Source organism: Pempheris klunzingeri, chromosome 10 (assembly GCF_042242105.1).
Source record: "Pempheris klunzingeri isolate RE-2024b chromosome 10, fPemKlu1.hap1, whole genome shotgun sequence".
Taxonomy (NCBI): Eukaryota; Metazoa; Chordata; class Actinopteri; order Acropomatiformes; family Pempheridae; genus Pempheris; species Pempheris klunzingeri.
Genome location: NC_092021.1, coordinates 26,042,688 through 26,064,064, shown reverse-complemented (window position 1 = coordinate 26,064,064; position 21,377 = coordinate 26,042,688). Strand labels below are relative to the sequence as shown.

The 21,377-nt window shown below is 41.7% G+C and overlaps 1 protein-coding gene across 2 annotated transcripts; it reads right to left on the bottom strand.

Annotated features, from left to right (window-relative positions):
• Positions 1–11,306: 11,306 nt before the first annotated feature.
• Positions 11,307–16,217, bottom strand: LOC139208714 (probable 2-ketogluconate reductase). Of its 2 annotated transcripts, XM_070838443.1 has the most exons (7): positions 14,571–14,700; positions 14,295–14,449; positions 12,926–13,307; positions 12,392–12,563; positions 11,878–12,056; positions 11,691–11,787; positions 11,307–11,560 (listed from the first exon to the last, which is right to left on the bottom strand). In XM_070838443.1, the coding sequence occupies exons 3-7, from the start codon at positions 13,302–13,304 to the stop codon at positions 11,404–11,406; spliced, it is 984 nt and encodes a 327-aa protein (XP_070694544.1). In that variant the 5' UTR covers positions 13,305–13,307; positions 14,295–14,449; positions 14,571–14,700; the 3' UTR covers positions 11,307–11,403. The 2 variants fall into 2 exon arrangements, with proteins under 2 accessions (XP_070694544.1, XP_070694545.1); XM_070838444.1 differs by lacking the exons at positions 14,295–14,449; positions 14,571–14,700 and adding an exon at positions 16,105–16,217.
• Between the last annotated feature and the right edge of the window lie 5,160 nt (positions 16,218–21,377).

The window sequence follows — 21,377 nt, the reverse complement described above, 5'->3', positions numbered from 1 at the left end:
CAGTGCTTCAAAAAGTGTTCCAACCAACTGTACATAATGAAGAGACTAATGGCCTGAGGTTAGCGGCTCTGATATCAGTAGACAGAAACTCGTGGAACAAGTTGTGAAACTGCTGAAAAAGGACTTTCAGAAGTTAAAAAAACAGTTTGGAGTTCAGCCAGGAACAGATCAAAAAAACTCTAACTAGTAGAAACCATCCTGATCGTTCTCTCTTCAGCCTCCACAAAATGGTGACACTTTCATGAGCACCGAACTTAAAAAACACAAACATCAGCCACCAATTATTGTCAGATTTGCACACAACAATGAGCCGCTTATACCCACAGGAAGGGACTTTTGTACATGTACAATTAGTTTCCTGAGATGAAAATGGATCCTCTCCTCTGACAAATTATACATTGATAGACAACTCATGGACAATGAGCTCAGGCCGTGCTCCTCTGCCCTAATCTGTTACCACAGAAGGCTTAATAGATGCACTGTGATATGCAGATAATGCTCCTCCAGCAGCTTATGTGACTATTACATCAACCCTTTCAAGTCTGACCATTTGTCTGTGTAATGAGTCTGTATATTACATGTCCTCGTGTCATTTTCACTTCAGGCACCCATACATTTACATATTTTATGTATCTTCTCTCCCTCACACACCAGCCAGCACACCCATTATTCTCACCCCCATGTCACTGTTTTAATCAGCAGCCACTTGTCTGATCCTCTGTACAGGTTGTATCTCACTTACATTAATGCTCCCACATGGGATGGGCCAGATGTTTGGAACGACACCGACATGAAAACTAAAGTGAAACTTGTTAAACACACCAATGAGCTCCTGATCAATAAAAACCTTCCCCATCTGACAGAGGAACATTTCTGAGAAACATCTCTCCATGAGGAACGTTTCCATGAGGACGTGCTCGATAACATGGCTCTTCTCTAAAACACGTCATGTTTATTATTCCTAATTATACTAATCAGAACTTAGTATCAGCTCCAGTTTTGGATGAGATTGACCTTCATCCCTCAGCAGAGAAACAATCAGCACCTGACCGACCAACACTGTGTTTAAGACGCTGTGGACTAAACTGAACTGACCCCAGACAACTTTATGAATGAAAATAACAGTAATTTATGAACCACTTAGTTTGGATGTAGAGATAATGTTCTGCCATACGGTACCACGGTACTAAACCAAGAGCCCAATGAGTTCTGCTGTTATGAGTCATGTCGGAGTGAGATGAGAACTTAGTGATACTTAAATGTCATTCAAATGATTTAGATTAGTGGTTTTATTGTGATATGCAGACACCTTATGAAGCAAAAGGAGAATCATTTATAGACACTGAACATCAGGACATGACAGAATCAGCTTTATTCACACTTCTCTCATGTGCTCACACACAAACAGACAAACGGGGAAACAAGAGCGACAAAGCTGAACCTCGATGTGCACTTGATGTACAAAACATAAAATACATGAGGTAGAAGGTGTTTTTGTTTTATTGTCATTGCACCAGTAGTGCAACGAAATTAGTTGTGCTAAAAACCTACAAATACACTTTGTGACACACACACACACACACATACATTCACTCATTGTGCATCAATGATAAATAACAATAAAAAGGCATGAAAGAGCAGCAGCAGTGTTCATGTTCATGTTTATGTATTGCACACAGTGACCACAGTGCAGTGCTTGCACCTGTGAGGTGTGTGGGTGGTGGTCAGGCCTGGTGTGTGTGAGCAGGGTTTGAGTTCTGTACTGTGATGGCAGCTGTCCTTAAGTCTGGAGGTTCAGACTTTGATGAGTCTTGAACTTGAACATACAAAGGAATTAGTGAGAATGACGAGCACCAATCACCAAAAACAACACCAAAACAGGACACACCCTTGATTTTCCAGCCCCCAGCTAATCGTGCTGCTCACTGGTGAGGACAGGAGCGTGATGTGTTGACCTCATCAGAGACCGACTGAACTTCCTCTCAGAAACTGTTCTTCCTGCAGGTACATCATGCTGGTTCAGCATCAGCCCCCCCCTCCCTCTTCTTTTTGGTACAGCCTGGCATTTTTATCATCTAATTTGAAGAGCTGAATGGCAGACAGTCTGTAAAACTACAAAGTCTTTACTCTTGCTTAAGGGTTTTGTGTTTGTCGATAAAGAGTTAACATGTCGAATAAATACTGACGTGGAGAATATTACATTACAACAGTTGGGTTTAAACAAACTGCACTCAAGCAGCAAAGTAAATGATCTCGAGCATAACTTTCTCCAGAACTGTCAAACGCACTGCTGCACCCGTAGGGGGGATTCTCCACTATAAATAAAAACAGCCGTTATTGGCAGCTCTCTGTCATCACCTCGCCTCAGAAAGCAAGAAATGTGGTCTCAAATGAGCTGAAACAAAAGAATCTGCCCAACAGCAGTCAGCTCTAGACAGCCAAACTGCTTTTTCAGTGTTTTATTTCCTGACACTGTCACCCTGCGCTCTGAGAGACGCTGATTCACCTCAACCCAGCCGATGGGGACGCACCGGATTTACTTTCTGTGTGTCGCATCAATGCTAACGTTGGCTTAAACTTGTTGACTCGCCAGACTCCAAGCGTCTGATACATCCTTGTTTCAGACTTGTTTTAGACTTTGATTTATTATTTATTTATCTTTATTTGTGTGTGCATATATATATATATATGTTTCTATTCTTATTGTTGCACTTTGTGTGTCTTTATATTTATTTCTATTTTATATTGTTTCAGTCTGGAACAGGCACTAAGAACATTTCACTGTGTATAACTGTGTATGTGACTAATAAAGAATCTTGAATCTTGGATCTCACACTTATGGGAGCTGTGTTTCTTAATGGAGGCTAAAAAAAACATGAATATTGAATAAATAAACTCGAACAAGATGATCTAATCTAAGCAAATGAAGTGAGCCACACAACACACATCCATTCATTTACAAATGCTGATGTTTTTATCCTTCCTGTACCAGAACCTTAAAGTTCTGGTTTCACTTTTGATTCACTATTTTAATCCCACATTTTTACCAGAATACACCATAAACTCCTCCCCCTCCTTAACTCCTTATTCTATTATTTAGATTTCACTCAGTTAAAACATTGAAGTGCATCACAGAGCTACTTTTAATCTTTGAATTTATTCATTTACTAAAATCTATATGCACATAATCTATACTTCATCTTTGTTTTTACTGAAGTACTCCAGTAATATGCCCGACCACAGACAGAAAGCCTAGAGAACAGAACTACTGGATCCATCAGCCGCTCACAAAAAAATAACTCCAAATAAAGCTACAAATGGGTTTTTCTGAGGGCCGGGGTCAGTGTGTTTCCGCCTCGCTGTGCCAAACCAAGCTGTGACCCTCAATCTAATATTAGAGAGATATTTTTATAGCTAAAATCCTGAGGTTTGCCCCTGAATCCCCTTTGCAAACTCAGTTTTTTGACCTCAGTCCTGCTGAAACCCTGCATGCAGCCATGACTGTGATTACATGTGTTTCCACTGATACCTCAGAGCAGGGGGCAGCTGCACAGCGCCGGGGTCCCGCTCGGTAGCAGCAGCGCCCACAGCCGACCCGTGACGGTCTCCTCCTCTTTGCTGTATGTCTTCGGTGGCTAAACTGTGCTGGGGAGTAAACAGAGCGCTGTGTTTTTAAATGTTCACCCCTCAGTACTTCTACGGCTTCACCTCTGTTTGTGTTTTCAGATACCAGCCTTATTCTGCTCTTCATTCTTCCTGCCATGCTGAAGCTACGTTAAGCCGCTTCTAATGTAAATTCAACCTTTTCCCGCTGTTGCTGCTTCACATTAAAAAGCTTTCCACTGGTGAACCGTCGGGATGCAGGAGCACAGACTCTAAATCTTTCAGTGCAAACAGTGACGACCACAGTGAGCTGAGAAGGGCTGCAGGTGACGGGCTCTGTGGCTCTGAGGCTCTGAGGCTGACTGTGGCTGACTGTGGAGTGAGACCAGCGCTCCCCTAACACATCAAGGTCATCCTGTTTCCTTTACAGCCTGACCCAGTCCTGTCCCCTAGAAATGACTTTTAGAGTGCATTACTAATCTGAGTGTGGGTCGACCCTGGGTAATAAGATACTGTATGATAATAACTGAACTGCTGCAGATTTAGTCAATGTGCCAAACCATCCTGGCAATAACCTGTGTCACTATTGTCATTTACAATGTTGTGCTGACATATTTCCTGTGTTTCCGCACCAGGACTGTTACAGGACTCGAGCACAGGGTTTCCAAACAAACTCTAGTTTGACGCTTTTTATTCACTCTGGAACAGATTGATTGAAACTGGTATACTGTGATCATGACTTAAAACCAAGGGTGTAAGGTGGGGAGGGGGTTCACAGACAGAAAGACAGACATTTAAACATCTGGCAAGGTGAAACACACACACACACACACACACACACACACACACACACCTCCAGCTGTCCAGTGTTTAACAGTTATGATCGGTGTGTTTTAGATTTGCTCCTTCGGCTGATTGTTGCTTCTTTTAATGTTTTTATGATCTTATTTATGGTCTTTATTACACAGACGTATAAATAGTTTTCATTATTTTTAACTACTTTTCACTCCTATGAAGCACTTTGTGACTTTGTGTTCGATGAACAGTGCCATGCTAACACACACACTCACACACACACACACAGGCCACACGCTGTCCTGGCTGTTAATAATAATAACGGGATGAATGACAATCAATAGGACTGTGGTTTGGTCGAAGCACTTCCGCCTCACTCTTCATTAAGGGGGAAGTGGACAAAAGAAAACCTACAACCTGTGACCCACTCTGCCCTCGGCGGCCTCGTGCACTCTGTCGCCAAATTCTGACAGCGTCCCACAAGTTCAGTCCCAGGATAACAAGAGGTGTCTGACTCCTTGGACCTTCAGCCACAACACTGATGGGCTCCTACACGATCCGAGCTGACAGAAACATGAGGCAGGGTGGCGAGGGGAGAGGACAGGAGCGTGACTGTAATGTCATTTGCCTAGAGACTTGCCAGCTCCTCGCAGAATAAGCCTCAGTGTTCCCACAGTGGTTCTTTTTCAAACACATAGCAGCTTTTAAGGGTTTACCAAACAGATGGGAACATGGAGATACTGAAGCTAAAATCCTGCCTTAACTTTACAAAGCATTTAAAATACTGTGCAGATCTGAAAACTATCATTTGCTATAATAGATAGATATAAATAGATAGATAGAAATAGTAAAAGTGAGCACCACCATGAATACAAACAAAGAAATAAGCAAAATAAAAATGTACAAAATGTTGCAGGTAAAAAAATAAATACAAAGTGTGAAATACACTATAAACAGTACGTGCAAACCAGATGTGATGTGCAGAGTAAAACCAAAGTGCAAGTTAATTAAAAACTGTTGTACAAGTTTAAAGTCCAGTAGTGACATGTAGCATGTTCCTGTTAAATAGCAGAGGGTGCTATAATGTTTGCTGATGTTTCTGGAGTGTACAGTGAAAAAGCTCTGTGATACCAAAGAGACTGCAGTCAATAGGATGTCTAAATATATATATATATTTATACAAAAATTAGTTAAAGGTTGACAAACTTTTCCGGTCTGAAAGCGACGATGTGACAAGAAGCTGCTCAAGACTTCCCATTAATGGCTGCCGACACACCCTGGACTCTGCTTTTGTTATTTTCATGTTCTAACTGTTTGATGTCTGTAGTTCAAAATAGCAAACTTCTCATCTTAGCAGTTTTCTTTTTGCTTCACCAGCTCTGTCAGCCTCATGATTAATACCCTTGTAGCTCACTAATTCCCCTGGGAGTAACATAATTAACTAACAGCCTCTTACATTCATCAACAGTGTTAACAGTTTGCTAAAATAACCTGGATTTTAGATTATAATTGCACACCAAATCAGTTTACTTTCTTTAAAAAACAATTTGATCCACAAACTGTAAGTCTATGTGTGCTTTCAAGCTTTAAAATAAAAAAAAAGGCACGCACTGCTCTTCCTCCTCATTTGGATAATAACACAGAGTTGGCTGGCAAAAAAGTTCCCTCGCTGAAGAAACTCGAGCTCAGAGGCGGAAAATCTTGATGTGCTTTCATCTACTGTAGTTGAACATGCAAAAATAGATGTGGAACATGAGGATGGGCCACTGACAAAAGCCATGAACAAATAAAAGCATCCAGTGGAGCCGGAGAGAAAACAGGAATAGTGGGATTGATGTCTGTTTTTGTTTCAGGCGGTTCCTATCTGTGACTCACCAAGAGCACTGTGAGCGCTTCAATTCCCACCAGATCCATCTCTGATGTGTAGGTTCTTATTTTATTTTTAACCTTTCTTTTTTTTTTGATGAAAGATGAAAGTTAACATTATGTTAATTTCATGTGGGAAGGACACCGTTCACTGAGTCACATTTGACAATGATGCCTCCTTATTTTCATTAAACGTGTGTTAACAAAAAAAAAACTGCCTGAGAAATACTTTGCTGTAATCAACATTTTGGAAATGAGCACTGATTCAAATTACTCTAGTGAGAAAGGTGTGCACACGGGGCCAAAATCAATCTATTGACTGAGGTGATGAAGTTGCCGTTATGAGCTCGGACAGGAGCAACTCATCAAAGCTGATCAACATTCAGCAGCAGACGTGTTTAGTCTCCGAGCACAGAAAAAGTTTCCCCACGCTGCAACATGATGGATTTGACATCCTATATTAACTGAAAACATTGCTGCTGCATTCAGGAATAATATTTCTGACACAACAGGACAGGAAGGCGAGCAAACACCCAACCAGCACTTTTAGCAGCTATAACAATTCCAGCGTGTTAGCGGTTATCTCACCAGACTGATTCATTTACCAAGCAGCCCTGCGAGTAGTCACTTTGTCACCAAGCTACAATCACAGTTTGCAAAGGCACCTGGATAAATTTCCCTGTGCAGCTCTGTGGAGCGACTTTGCCTCATGGCTAGAGGGCAGCTAAAGGGAGTGACTGATTAGAGGGAATGGGGGGCAGGTGTGCAGGCGGGTACTGATCAGGTGAGTAATTGCACGAGGGGCTGAGGACAAACAGGAAGGGTATGGCAGGATGTGGAGTAAGTGTTATAACCGGCAGGCTTAGAGGATGGAGCTGTTGCTGGGACAGCTACTGATAAAGTTTTCTATCGTGATTAGCTTCCTAGAGTGACTACTTATCGTTAGAGAGATGAGCAGTCAGACCGAAATACCGAAACCCTCCAAGTCAGGCAGTAATGAAATATCGAGCCATAATGTAATATAGTTACTGTATTAAATTAGCAGTTACAAGGCTGCAGTGCACGGGGGAATTACTGGGTGGAAAGAGGTTAAATAAAATAAGCCCCTGTTTGACTACATGTATTTCTCTGAGGGCAGGGTGCCGCTCAATGATTTCTCCCCAGTCTAGAGTGTGTGTGTAAGAATAAGAATAAGAATAAGAATAAGACCGTCTTTATTTATCCCGGAGGAAACTGTTGTGCCAGAGTGAGATACAGAGGTCGTCACAACAATACAAAATATTAAAATACAAAATTGAACAGAAACTTAGACACAATAAAATACAATTAAATCGTCTGTCCCTTTTTTAAAACAAAAAGTACAGATTGAAATGTGAGTTATTTTTCACCCCCACCTCAGTAATAATTACAGCTGTACAATGTTTGTCAGTGAACTCGCTGCTCCTCCTGTAAAACCAGAGAGATGGGGGTCATGATCGCTCTCTCTGCTTCTAACTCCTCAGCTGATTGTGGGCGTTCCCACTTTCGCTCTTAAACCAATCACAAGCCCTCATGGGCCGATCTTCACAGAGCTGTCAGAGTTTAACGCTGCCCCCCCCCCCCCCCCTCTACGCAGCTGTCAGCTGTCATTTCAGGCAGAGTGATGCAACCCTCCTCCACCCTGTGCACCCCTCCATCGTGCTCATCAGAGGTCTGCTCCACATCATTCATCAGTCTCACTTTTATGGGGTCTAACCACCAAAGACTGTATCTCTGTCGTGCATTTGCCAATAAATCTTCTCGATCACTCCTCAAGTGAAATAAGTCTCTCCTGGTTGAATTTTAAAGTGGATTTCTTTTTTTTTAAAGCTTCTTTTTTGTAAAAATGAAGCTCATCTGTTAGACAGAAACTTGTCAACACCAACATTTAGGAACCAATTTTGGAACCAGTAAGAAGTTGGAAATAAATTGAAGCCATCAAGCCAGCAAGACCACGTCAAAGCCAGTCCAGTATGTACTGGTATTCCTTTCTGCCACTTGGTTTATTATTCTTTACGTCTACTGGAGGTTAAAATGTCCTGCAGTAGAATGAGTTACATTACAGAGGAGATTATAGCAAAAAGAACACGTTCCCCACCTCCACCTGTGATGTTATTCCCATCCGAACTGGGCTACGGAATATAAATACAGTAAAAAAAAAGAAATAGTCCAGTAAATGAAACTAAGAGTGTGTGGGACAATCAAAAGATCTCAAGGACACTTCTAGTTTTCAGTGAGGTCACATCAGTGATTGGCTAATGTAGCTCCCCCCATAAGGATCACCTTCACAGTTTATAGGAGCAGCCTTGAGGGAAAAGGCCGGCCGGAGTCAGCCGCTCTGTGGTCTTCCGGGAGGCATGTACGGGCCGTCTGCTGAAAGGGTGCCCTTCATTTCTAGACAGCGTGCCCTTTTTAAAATACAATCATAGACAGGCTGTGAGTGGCAGCCCTACTGTTGTCTGTCCCCGTTGCATCACATTCATTCACAGACTCGACCTCGAGAGCCTCATCCAGTCCAGCATGAGGTTAAATTTAAGCAAAAAAAAAGCACTTTAGTTAAGGAGAAAGTGTAATTTCAGTTAAATGGTAACAAACTGTTTCGTGTTATGTGTCACTGGTGATTAAATATTTAACCAAATGTGCATTCTGTCCCTGAACATCCACCCTGCAGTGTGAGCGACTGGACTATAACGAACATACATTTATTGGACTTCACCACAAAATGGTGAGGACTAATTTGTTAATAATGTTTCATCATGTCGATATGAAACTTAATGGCGGCGGCTTTACGCTCCTGTAGAGATTAGTGAGATATAAATCTGTGTTCTAAGACACGGGGTTAACTGGATGCAGCTGCATCACATTGTCCTCATTTATGCGGCTATTCTGTCCTCATTTTCAGCAGAGCAGAGTGAAAACTGTAGTTTCTTTTCCTGCTTCACGTGAACTGTGAAACATCAGGTTATCAGACTCAGAATCAGAAATACTTTATTTATTCCCCGATGGGGGAAATTCGGGAAATCAGGTAACTCTGCTCTGAGCTCAATTATGTCTTATTATTAGACATAGATTAGATCGTTAGATTATAGATTATTGTAGAATATTTGTGTCTATAAAAGTAATACCTAGGTATTATATCATTATCTGGAACAACAATTCCAGTTTGTTTTAAACTGTTTAAACTTAAGATTGGTGTGACTGTTTTTCCAGTAACTAGTAACTCAATAACAGTAGTTTATACTCCATAAAATGATTCACTGATACACTGTGTAATAAGTCACTGATCAATCCTGGGGAGGCAAACAAGTTCTACATTTTTCAGGGAAAAAATTATTCTTGTGTTTAAACATTTTCTCAAATAAAAGCAAAAGCAGTGTGTTATCTTAGGAGACTTTAACCTCTGTGATCTCAGGAAAAGCATCCCTGAACTTCCACACCGGGGGTAACAGCACGCTGGACACATGCTACAGCATCATTAGAAATGTCTCCAAGCCACATTTTGGGAAATGTGATCACCAAAAGGCTCACAGCAGACGTAGTCACAGCCAGGACTGTGAAGATGTGGACTGATGATGTACTGGCTGTTTGGAGGCCACAGCTAGGAACATTTTTAAGGAGGCCACGGAGAATACACTCGAATCCATAGACATTGATAGCAGCTATATTGATGCACTTCCATCAGCTTCCACGTCAGGAGGCATCACGGAGGCATATAGGCAGAACTGTGATCTCTCTACCGGACCGATAGCTTTAAGATCCTCAGCCTTCACAACTCAGAGAGCCTCAGCTGGGCTAAAAACACTGTGACAACAGTAGGAAGAGCACAGCAGAGCATTTTATGAAGCTGCTGATGAAGGCTGTACATAGTCATCAGCTCTTCACCCAAGCCTCACCAGCAGTATCACAGTGTGGTACCACAACACCACCCTGGCTGAGGGGAAATCTCTACAGTGAGTCATCAAAACTGCAGAGAGGGTCATCAGCTCTGACCTCCTGTCCGTGGACACCATGTACACCCAGCACACAGCGTCCTCAGGGACAAACACCACCCAGCCCATGCCCTGTTCCAGTGGGTGGACTCAGGTTACAACCTGAGACACCGCAGGCCCGTTTCTACAGCAGCTCTTTTCCAGCCACCGTCAGGCTGGCGGCACGGGGGGGAATACCTCATCCCACGACCCATTCACACCCTGGACAATTAACCGCCTCACCGACCACTCCCTCCCCCCATCCCTCAATCCATGATGTCTGTCCTGTGACCAATCATGTGCAATAATAATTCATGTGCAATATGACACAACCAATATGACCAACATATTGCAATATGCAATATTACTTCTGATACTGAACTGATAATAAGAAAGAAACCGAAAGTATTGAGTCAACTATATATATATATATATATATATATATATATATATATATATATATATATATATATATATGTATATATATATGTAAATATTTGTGGATGCAGATGTCTTCAGTGGAAGTCCTGTGTGTGACCCACTCAACCACTGTATCCTCCTACATATGTGGACACCAGACTGGGTGTAAAAGGCTGAACAGTGGCCATCTGGTAGTTTACACCCAGGAGCAAATAGTATTAGTAGTATTTCAGTATAATAATTAGTATAATAGTATTTTAACTTTACTTGAAGACACGTTTCGATTTATGTTTATCTGTATGAATTGCTATCATTTTCATTGTGATATATAATAGCACAGGAGATTAAACACCCACTCAATCACCACTTCGCCGTACTGCCCTCTGGTCGCAGGTCCCTGAGGTGTACAAAGGCTCACGTTGGTAAAAGCCTGATTCCCGCTGTTTTTAATGCTGTTTTTCTGGCCTGTTGCTGCTGAGTGCTGCTGTGTTTCTGTGTCATTACTCTGTGATGATGTGTATTATGTGTAATGTCGGCTTTCCCTCTAACGTGCAGTGTTATGAAAAAGAAATTCCCAATAATAGATAATAAAGTTGATGTGATAATACACTTAATAACTTGACTTGTTTCCGGTGCTTATGTGAACATTTTGCTTTAATATATCTCAAGTAAAACAATACTTCCGCACATCCACTGCTGAGAGACTGAATATTGATTGCACTAAACAGTTTGGTCACTGCTGCTTGACTTCATTTGGAAGAGGTAAGCCTTTCACTGCAGCCAGGGCATTTTCTACCATCTTCTCTGCAATCTTGCGCGCTGTATAGTTGGTATTGATCCCAATGTGGGGGGTGATCAGCACATTAGGCAGGCCAAGGAGGGGATGATCCCTGCACAAGATGAAGCAGAAGAGCTGTTAGGAGTGAGCGGGCATTAATGCACTGTAACACATGACGCTGGTGCATTATTCTCTCTTGAGAAAGTGAGTCTGTTCTTGATTGGTTCTCAAAGGGATGAGACCTTGGTAAAGGTTCAGGATGAGTCACATCTAACGCCGCCGCATGAATTGCTCCAGACCGCAGAGCTTCAACTAAGGCATCCTGGTTCACAACTTCACCTGAGGCAAGAAAAGAGCATCACTATCAACTCAGACCTGTTAAAACAACGAATCAGGATGGAAACAGTGTGGGAAACCTGTGGCTCCCACCTCTGCTGATGTTGACCAGTGTTGCTGTTGGTTTCATGAGGGACAGCTCTCTGCGGCTGATGAGGTCTATTGTGTCTGGAGTCAGACGGACAGCTATCATGACGAAGTCCGACCTCCTCAGCAGGTCATCCAGGCTCTCACAGTAACGCGCTCCCACCGCCTGCTCATCGTCTACACTCCTGAACACAGTAATGAATAAATGAATCAAAAAGTTTAGACTCATGCAGTGTGATCACCAGAGCTAACGAGAGAGTACACCTAGATCTTCAAGAGAGGGTATGTTTTAAATCATCATAATAATAATAATGGGAGCAGTCGGCATGACAAACGCCACCATCAGCTGGTAACTTCCTGTGTGTAAAATGGGCAAGAAACCTCATGAGGAACAACGTGAACAGCCATTCGTTACTTCTGCAACCATACAAACAAACAAAAATCCTCCAGTTGAATTTTTAGTTAGAATAGTCATCAGCAATGTAACACAGAAGTATTCAGTGTTATTAATCTGTCGTACCTCCTGGTCCTGTTGTGATACAGGATCTTCATGTCAAATCCTTTGCTTCTTTGGGCGATCTTGTGACCAATCTCTCCCATTCCGACGATCCCGAGAGTCGACCCTGTGACTTCAGCGCCCATCAGTGATTGTGGAATGCGGACGGTCTTTGGGTCCACAGCTATTTGATTACCTATGAGAAAAAAAGCTTTATTTATTTGTTAATTGTTTATCCAAACTCTGCCATGAGCAACAAGGCAGTGATCCCTCACCGGCTTCCCACCTGCCAAGGCTGATTGTGTTGGACAAAAACGATTTGTGAAGAAGGAACAAATATTCTGTGTCCATCCAAAAATTGTTGCAAGTTAGGATTAACTTTCTACTCTGAGACAATAAATACAAGCCCTGACATTGAGGTATCAACTGTGAAGGTTCCATTTTTCTCTTTTTTTATGACTACCTGTAAATCAGAGTGCGCACAGATGAAGAGGAAGGAGCTGCAGACCTTGTGTATGCAATTAAAGGAAGATTGCACTGGACAACCTTTAATCTCACCCTCAAGGATCTTGCGAGCTGATGCCAGGAGCAGACCCATGGCTAAATCTGCAGTGGCGTCATTGACTACTCCCGGCGTGTTGGACACCTTCACCCCAAGACTGTTGATGAACGGCACATCCAGGTGGTCGATGCCCACTCCGCCACTGGCGACCACTTTGAGAGAGGGAAGCAGTCTGAGCAGCCATGGCTCGGCTGCGGGGAGGTACTTCCATATGAAATGGACCTGGATTTTGGGGCCATGAAGCTCTGGATTTTGTAGAAGCTCTCTGTAGCAGATGATTTGGAAGTGTTGCTTCAGCAGGTCAGCTAGCTCTTCCAGGTAACCATACTCGCCCCCCACCTCTGAGACCAACGCACATGGTTTTTCCTCCTCCATCACCTGTTGAGAAAAGACACCCAAGGACTTTGTGTTTGAGCTCAGTTGACACTTCACTTAACCCTGCTACCTGCTACTCCTTCAAGCCATGGGAAATAACATGCACATACACTTCTTTTATTTCACAGAGAGGCAGACAGATCACAGTGTAAAGGTGAACCACCACATCGCCTGGCAATCAACACAGAAGATCATCAAATTAAGGAGCAACGCTGTTTTTGTAAAGCAAGGCAGGTCTTTATTCACGGTTACAGCCGTCAGCATAGCTTCAGCAGCTAACTCTTCCTACATGCAGCCAGCGTTTTCTTTGTCATCTCAACATCTGAGGCTGGAATCTGAAGCTCTGACTTTGCAAAGGGAGGAATGTTCAGTTTAAGGCCAAGCTCCTCCATGAGAAACCCATTATCTGCCATCACCTCTCCGAAGAGAGCCACACTTTAGCAGACTTTTCAGTACATGTTTGATTTGACACAGTTTATGTTTCTTGGTCTGAAAAAGATCCTTTATAAAAAATGTGGATGCAAACGTAATGGAGCCACAGGGATCAGAGACTAACAGAGACTTTAAGTGTGTTGGAGTAAGTCTGGCTTTGCAGTAACAGTGAACTTGTCTATCTTTAATTCTGTGCGATGTAGAATTAAAAGCTTTGTTGGAAAATCTTTTTGTAGTTGTCGGGCATGTTTTCTGTGATGCTGTCCTTGTGTGGCCGAACAGACAGCTGACATACGCTGCAATACATTAAGTCCACAAAGAAACTAAATAAAGACAAACATCTTGTACAGAAATCTGAAACTTGGAGGCTGCTAACTTTTTTTGGGTCAAAGTTTTGTTTCAGAAGTACAAGTACAAGCTGCCGACATAAAGGCATCTGGTGGAGCTGCCTGTCTATTTTTTTGTATGTTGAGGGGGGGTGTGTTTGTGGAGCCGTTTCATTATCTAGTAATCTGAAAAGTGTGCAAAGCTTATAAGATTCCTCATGAGTGAACCCACTGCAGTATTCTGTTATCTTCAGTCTAGTGTTAGCAGGTAAAGAGCCCAAAGAACTTGTATTGTTTTTCCTCAAAACATCATTTTCTTTATGAGCAAGAAGACTCTCTCCACTTCCTCCTGTGTTTCTATCACCTGGGATTGGTCCTCTGTGCCCTCTGGAAGCATAAACAAAGGCATTAGAACCAGTGTTTCATAAAAACAGGATATAAACACAATATGAACATTTTACACACATTGCAATAGTTTTTTTTTCTTGGTGTGTGTGTGTCTCTCTACCCCTACTGATGAATTCCCAGCATTCCCTTTGCCACCGCAGCCAAGCACGTTCTCTACAGTCCAGACACATGACCAGATGGAAATTCTACATGCAGCAACGTGATGAACTCCAAGTCTGAAGTAGGGGCACTAGAGGAAGAAACCAAACAGCAGACCAGCAACAACATCTGGCATCACGTCCGCTCTCCTCGTCTTACTTCATCCTCTTTGAAGAGAGCACACTAACAGGCTTTGAACAGCTTGCCACAAACATGCAGAGGAAGAAGAGGACACTAGAAACAAAAGGAATGAAGACAGGCCTGGAGCATGAGCTGGTTGCCACAGCCCAATAAACAGAAGTCACTGGAAACCAAGTACTTATGTGGCTTTATAGCCAACCCCAGCGCCCCCCAATTAGGCACATCTACTTACAGGAAAGTCCTTCAAAACAGGGATGACAATGTGGTGGCACCTATAATGACTACTGCTTCCACATTATTGGACAGATGGAGACACCAGGGATGTGATCGAGTGACTTTTTGTGAAGTGTAACAGAGACAATCATCTGGAGCCCATTCACTTGGATGAAGAAATGTGGAAGAGAAGCCAAAAACTCAAACAACTAAATAAATGGTAATCTAGTCATTCTAATTCTAGTCATTTCCACCCATTCATACAGGGGGAGTCTAGGTTGAAGTAGACTATCCCCTCACACAGTGAAGCTGCTTCAGTGTCTTGCACAAGGACACTTCGACATGCAGAGGAAGAGGAGCTGGGGATCAAACCTTCCCATTGATGGACGATCCACTCTCCCTCTGAGCCCCACAGCCGCCCCAATTAAGCAAAAATAACACACAACAATAACCACAACAGATAAATGAAAAGTCCACAGACATCACAGCGAGCGCACTGAGCATTATTTAGCCACATGAATTAAACAGCCCGACTCTTCTTATGGAACCAACAGCAGAATAAAACATCACCGAGGAGAACAACATGGAACCACATAAACCATTTAAACTCCACAGCAGCTGCAGTCACAAACACTGAAGAGAGCCACACACACTGTGTAGCACATGTATACAGTGATGGCAGCATGTTTCTGTTTATACAGTATGAACAGTTAATTCAGTCATAGAATTTGGATTACATTAGGTTACATTAGCTTAGTTTGGATTAGATTAGCCTGTATTGTCTTGCAGCACACAGCCTCTTCATATGCACACAATAGATCCGTATACATACACTGCATGTACTTTATACAAGCATGTATACATGCATGTACTGTACATACACATACCAGCTTGTGTATATAAAGTAATCTCAGCAGTCTTTTCACTCATAAACATGCAAAAATGTCAAATTTGCCAAGAAGGAAACTAATGATTCAGAATATATAAAAGTAAAACATACATTCATCATATATTTCCAATGGTTTTAGCCTGTGATCACTTCTAAATGACATAGTTTGTTCAAGTAAACTTTCTTAAAAAACATCAGGAATTTAAATTCAAATGTCTTATTATTCTGTGTCAGTTTTATGAGGAAGACTCACCTTTTAATTAGCCTCTGTTTCCTCAGGCTGATCGGGCAGAGGCTAGGTTGCTCGGTTTTTTAAAAATACTTTTTACCAGCGGTGTGTTATTTTGTCCTTGGATGAAGTTAGAGATTAAACACAGTGAGCTAATGTGGAAACCGCTCAGAGGGTTATCTTCACCCTGTGACAAAGAGGTGGATGCCGGAGAGGAGGGGGTGTTGTTTGAACATTGAACCCTGGCAAGCTGTGTGCTGGAACCTCTCCAACCAGCTTCACAGTTGTTGGTTGGAAATGAAACAAATAAGCTTCCTGTGCCTTGTCTCATCCACAAACTTTTAACAGTTGTTAATAATAAAGAGGATTTAGCATTGAGGTGGTTGTTATATTACTTATTTCTTCATCAGCGGATTAAGGTTTGACACATATGGTGTGGTTGAAAGCTGCAGAAAATAATTATAGCTGTATTTATTTATGCTACATACTTTAGTTTTTTGTTAATTTTATATAAATCATGTTGCCTCCTACGAATTATATTCTTTTTACAGCTAATTTGCTGTTCTGAAGGAAAGATTATGTTGATGAAATGAGGACATTTTAATGCATCTGGTAAGTCATGAAGATGTTGATACCGATGCTCCCTGGCAACATAATTTATTTTATTTGTTACCTGCCAGTCTTACCTCACATCTGATATATCTGATATCCACATCCAGCATTATTAAACTTCCCATGGTTATGTTCAGGCTTGAAGAATGAGACTCAACATTTTTATTAACATTTCAATTAAACTACAATCTTTCTCTGACCTTAACCTTAAAGTGCTTTTGCTGCCTGAACCTATAACCACTCACAGGACTCAGGATGCCCACAATCCTCCCAAACTACCTCCCTTTTATTCTGATAAATGCAGGACTTCATTCACTTCTTTTAAACCAAAACAGAAGGCAACACTTGAGATCATACCGTCCATGTGTTGTGTTTGCAGAGGATTGATAACTCTGAGGAATCTGAGGAATTTAAATTAAGGCAGATGCTATTTGATGTCATTATTCAGGGTGTGAATAGCCAGTGTGACTATTGGAAAGAAGATATTTTGTGTTTAATGTACCCTGTCTTTTATATTTTTAAGGGATTGCAACCCAAACCAGTAAAAGAAACCTGTGAGGATGTTTTATGAGTTCACAGATAAAATAATGCAGTGTTCTTTTAATCTCAAATGGGCTCTGAGTCCTGTTCTCCTGAACCAGGGGCTAAACAGCCGAACAGCGGTCGCCTGCTGTTTTGCAGGGGATGATGAATTATGGTGGAACACTAAATGAGCCATTACTGGTAAACACAAATGCATGCAAAAATAAAATAAGTGAATCTTTCAGAGTAGTAAAATCATTCAAATGAATAGTTTTATAACAATATATTCTGTGGTACTTGGCTGAGAAGGGATTTCCACACATGCACATTATGTGAAAAAGGGGAAGCAGGTCAACAGATCCTGTAGTGAACTGGAGGAGCACGGGGTTGTTGATCTTGATGGGTTTTTCTTTTGGTTGCAGTGACGACTGAACTAAATCTACATAGACTTCAGCAGAGTCAGGAACCTTGAATATCAGTTCCTTTCTGCTTTCTTGTCCCTCCTCAGACAACACGTTCCAGCCAGAATCAGTTTTATAACAGTTTTATGTCACGACATTAAGACTTCTGACTTCTTAGCAAGTCTAAAAGCTCCTTCAAGTGATTCAGCAGTTTTCTCAAGTAGGTTTCATTTAATTCAATTATCATAAAATGTTACTGCCAGTAATTCAAGGCTCCTGACTCACAGGGGAAGCATCCTCAGTTTTGTTTGGGGTTGGGGCTCACTTACCATTTAACTTTAGCGTCCTCCATGCAGACCCTCAGCGAGGGAAGCAAAGTGAGTGAACACAAACGCTGAGCTGCAGGACAGCAGTTCCATATGAACGTGCCCCATAGGGCATGTAGTATAGTATACGATAGTAGGGCTGAGCAGCTGGGGGGGTTTGCAGGGACTCTCCGCTGCACATCATGAGAAAGTGTTGCTTCATTATGTCAGTTATCTTATCAAAGAAACCTTGCTTGACCCTGTCCTCTGATATCAGAAGCCACGTCTATTCCCATGACCTGGAGGGATGAAACACAGAGATAAACACATTGTGACCACTCCAGTGTCAAACACTTAATTTTGAATTCCTGAAATGTGTTTTAATCAAAGAGCTTGGTCTTGACCTGCTCTATGCACGATGTGTCTTTGGATACTGTTTGGTATTAACTGGCACTGTATGAATTAAGACTTTGATTGATAGAAAAGCTTTTTCTTTGATTGGTTTTCATGGCTCAAAAGTATGCTGCACATTCATCTTAACTGGTTAAAGGAGCTATTTAAAGCTGCATGTGTTCATGTATAGTGTGTGAATGTGGGAGGAAGGATGGATACTGAAGAACGACTGTTTAATGGGCACATATGAATAAAGAGAAATCACTTGGTGGTCTGTAAGGAGTCAGTCAGTCTCAGTATCAAAGCACACAGAGCGATCCACCAATGTATTTCAGGATTTACTTCATTTATTTATCTATTTATTTCAGCTTTCATGTGCTGCAGAGGGGAAACCAGCGGCATGACCGGCTTTCCTTTGTCTTGCTCAATATATTTATTATGTTCAGCAAAGGTCTGCAATAAAGACAAGACATAGCAAAACAAGAGCAAACACAGAAATGAAAAAACAAGAGAAAGAAACGGGGCGGCGGGGGGGCAGCAGCATTCACAACCTGGTGAGTTTACAAAGAAAAGTTTATATGTATTTATTCTGCTATATTTGACACCCCCATTTCAGGTGTACTGCTATCACCAGTCCTTCAGACTCTCCTCAAGAGCGCCTCTTAATACATGTCAAGATTTTACTCTCCTACTTTAAAGATGGCCTCATTAAATATCAGATCATTAGCTAAAGAAGACATGATGACTGTCCTACTAACGGGAACTTCAAGCTCAATCAAACTGGGTGTAAAGAACTTGTTGAGGCCTCATCCCTTAACTGTTGGTCTGCTGGGAAAGGAGAGATAACAGTTTTATGTGATGACCCTTTAAATGTCTTTCTTTCGGTCTCTATCCATCCCCTAAACTGAGGCTGGGTTTTAAAGAACGACCAGGCGAGCTGCCTTTCACATACATACGTACAATAGCATCAAATATGTCACTCAACAGAGCTGACTCTCTTCATGTCTCTTGACAAACTGGATCATAGATTAGATTTAGAGGTTTTCAAAGGTTCTGCTAACAGCTGTGCTTGTTGTTTCTGTCTCTTGTCATCACTGCATTTTTAAACTGCTCTAACTGTGAACAAGCCAGCGTTAACAAATTGGTTCAGAGGCGTGTGTCACATAAATGAAAACACCGCCGACATGTTTATCCAGGGGTGCTCTTAGTCTCTTAATTGGCCAAAGGGATTTATCAGTTGACCTTGTATGAATATTATTATGTCTTTATTATTCTAGTTGTATTGTAAGTATTGAGTTTCTTTCTAATGAAATGTGCCCTTGTCTCACCTCATAGATCTAGTGGGAGACCATATTGGTCCACAGACCTTTCAGGATGCCAGGGTACTCTTCACCCTCTGTAACAGTGATATCCATAATCACACTTATTCCAATCCTCTTTCAGAAACCTTGAGAATACGATTTAAAAAAAAAAGTCATTCAATCTATCCTCCATGCTAAATGACAGTAAAATACACAAAGAAGAATAAAAATCACTGAATTTCAGAGGTGGTATGATGCGGCTCACGATTGGTATCCTTAATCCCAGTGATGGATTAACCTGAGCCCACCACTCACTCACATTTTTGCTTGAACAATACATCTACAGTGTATTCACAGCAGCTCTGCTCCTTATAACTTATTCCCATTTGGCTTTGCACCAATTACACTCATGTTCAAGTTCCACTTCTGAAACTGTACTTAAAGGTTCTCTCACCTTTTTTTTTCTTCACTTTGACAGTTTGATATAATTATGATATATAATATATAATTATTGCCCCTTAAAAAAAGCTTTAATTGTTTCCCATAAGTTTGAGGGATCTGTGTATTCATCATCATTCTCTTGGATGAACATCTGTAGTTCCCTTTGGGCCACGGAACAGAAATCTGTGTCAGATAATATAGATCTATTGCATTCCAGCAGAATCTCTTTGAAGTATTATTTGAATTGGGCATAAAAAAACCAGAGCGTGGCCTGATATATAAATAGAAATCAATGTAACACCTCTCAGCTACTTCAGTTCTGGAGTAAAATGTACAGTATCTTTTGTCTGGGCTCAGCAAACGCCAAACATTTGTCAGACCAATCTTGTCTCGCATCTGACAAATAGCTTTTTGTGTGGGGCTCGGTATTTCCAGTGTAGCACACAATTCCAGTCACCACCAATAATCACAGCAGAGCAAATACACTTCACCAGCAGGTACGTTAATTTTGTAAAAAGATTCAGTTGAATATTTGGAGCTTTACCAATTCTTACACCAAAACAGGAGCAACCATCTGAATCAGATTCCTATCGCTCTACAGGATGTCTTTGTGGAGAAACATGGCGACTCTCCTTCTTCTGCTAATAGAAGAGGCAGCAAACACCTGCTGAACCCAACCTTTCTTTATCTCAAGTGCTCCAGGTGTGTTAAAAGGCCCTCCTGTAGTATTCTAATAGATCACCTGTGGAGAGCAGCCACCACCCTCCATGTAATGGTTGACCTGTACGTGTTTCTATATGATGGCAGTAAATCAAACTGCACAGCAGGAGAGTCTCAAAAACAGCCGCAGACAAATGCAGTAAGGTTACCACATGACGAGGAGCTGGTAAGTGCAGGTTAAACAGTTTGTGTTTAACCTCTGAAACTTCATGTGCCTGTGGTGTCCTGGGAAAAGGGTTCGGTTTAAGGGGGAAGGGTGAGAAAAATAAAAGAAGAGAGATGTTTTCATGGGCACTGCAAAGACACCGTAAACTTATTCTACATTTATTTGCAACAATAAACATTTGTGTGCATTGACATTTATATAGAAATCTGTAAATCCTTCTATGTGGGAGCCCCAAATAACTGGTCCTTTAATCTCTTACAGAGTCTTTTAGAGATGCAGGGAAACAGAGAAACAGATCATGACGTAAACCAAACCTGAGCCAAATGACTCTTCAACAGGGATTTGGGACGGCAGAGACAGGTGACGTTCTCCTGCCGACAGAGGTGTCAGATCAGAAGACATATGTCATTATGGAGGGGATGGACATAACCTTTAC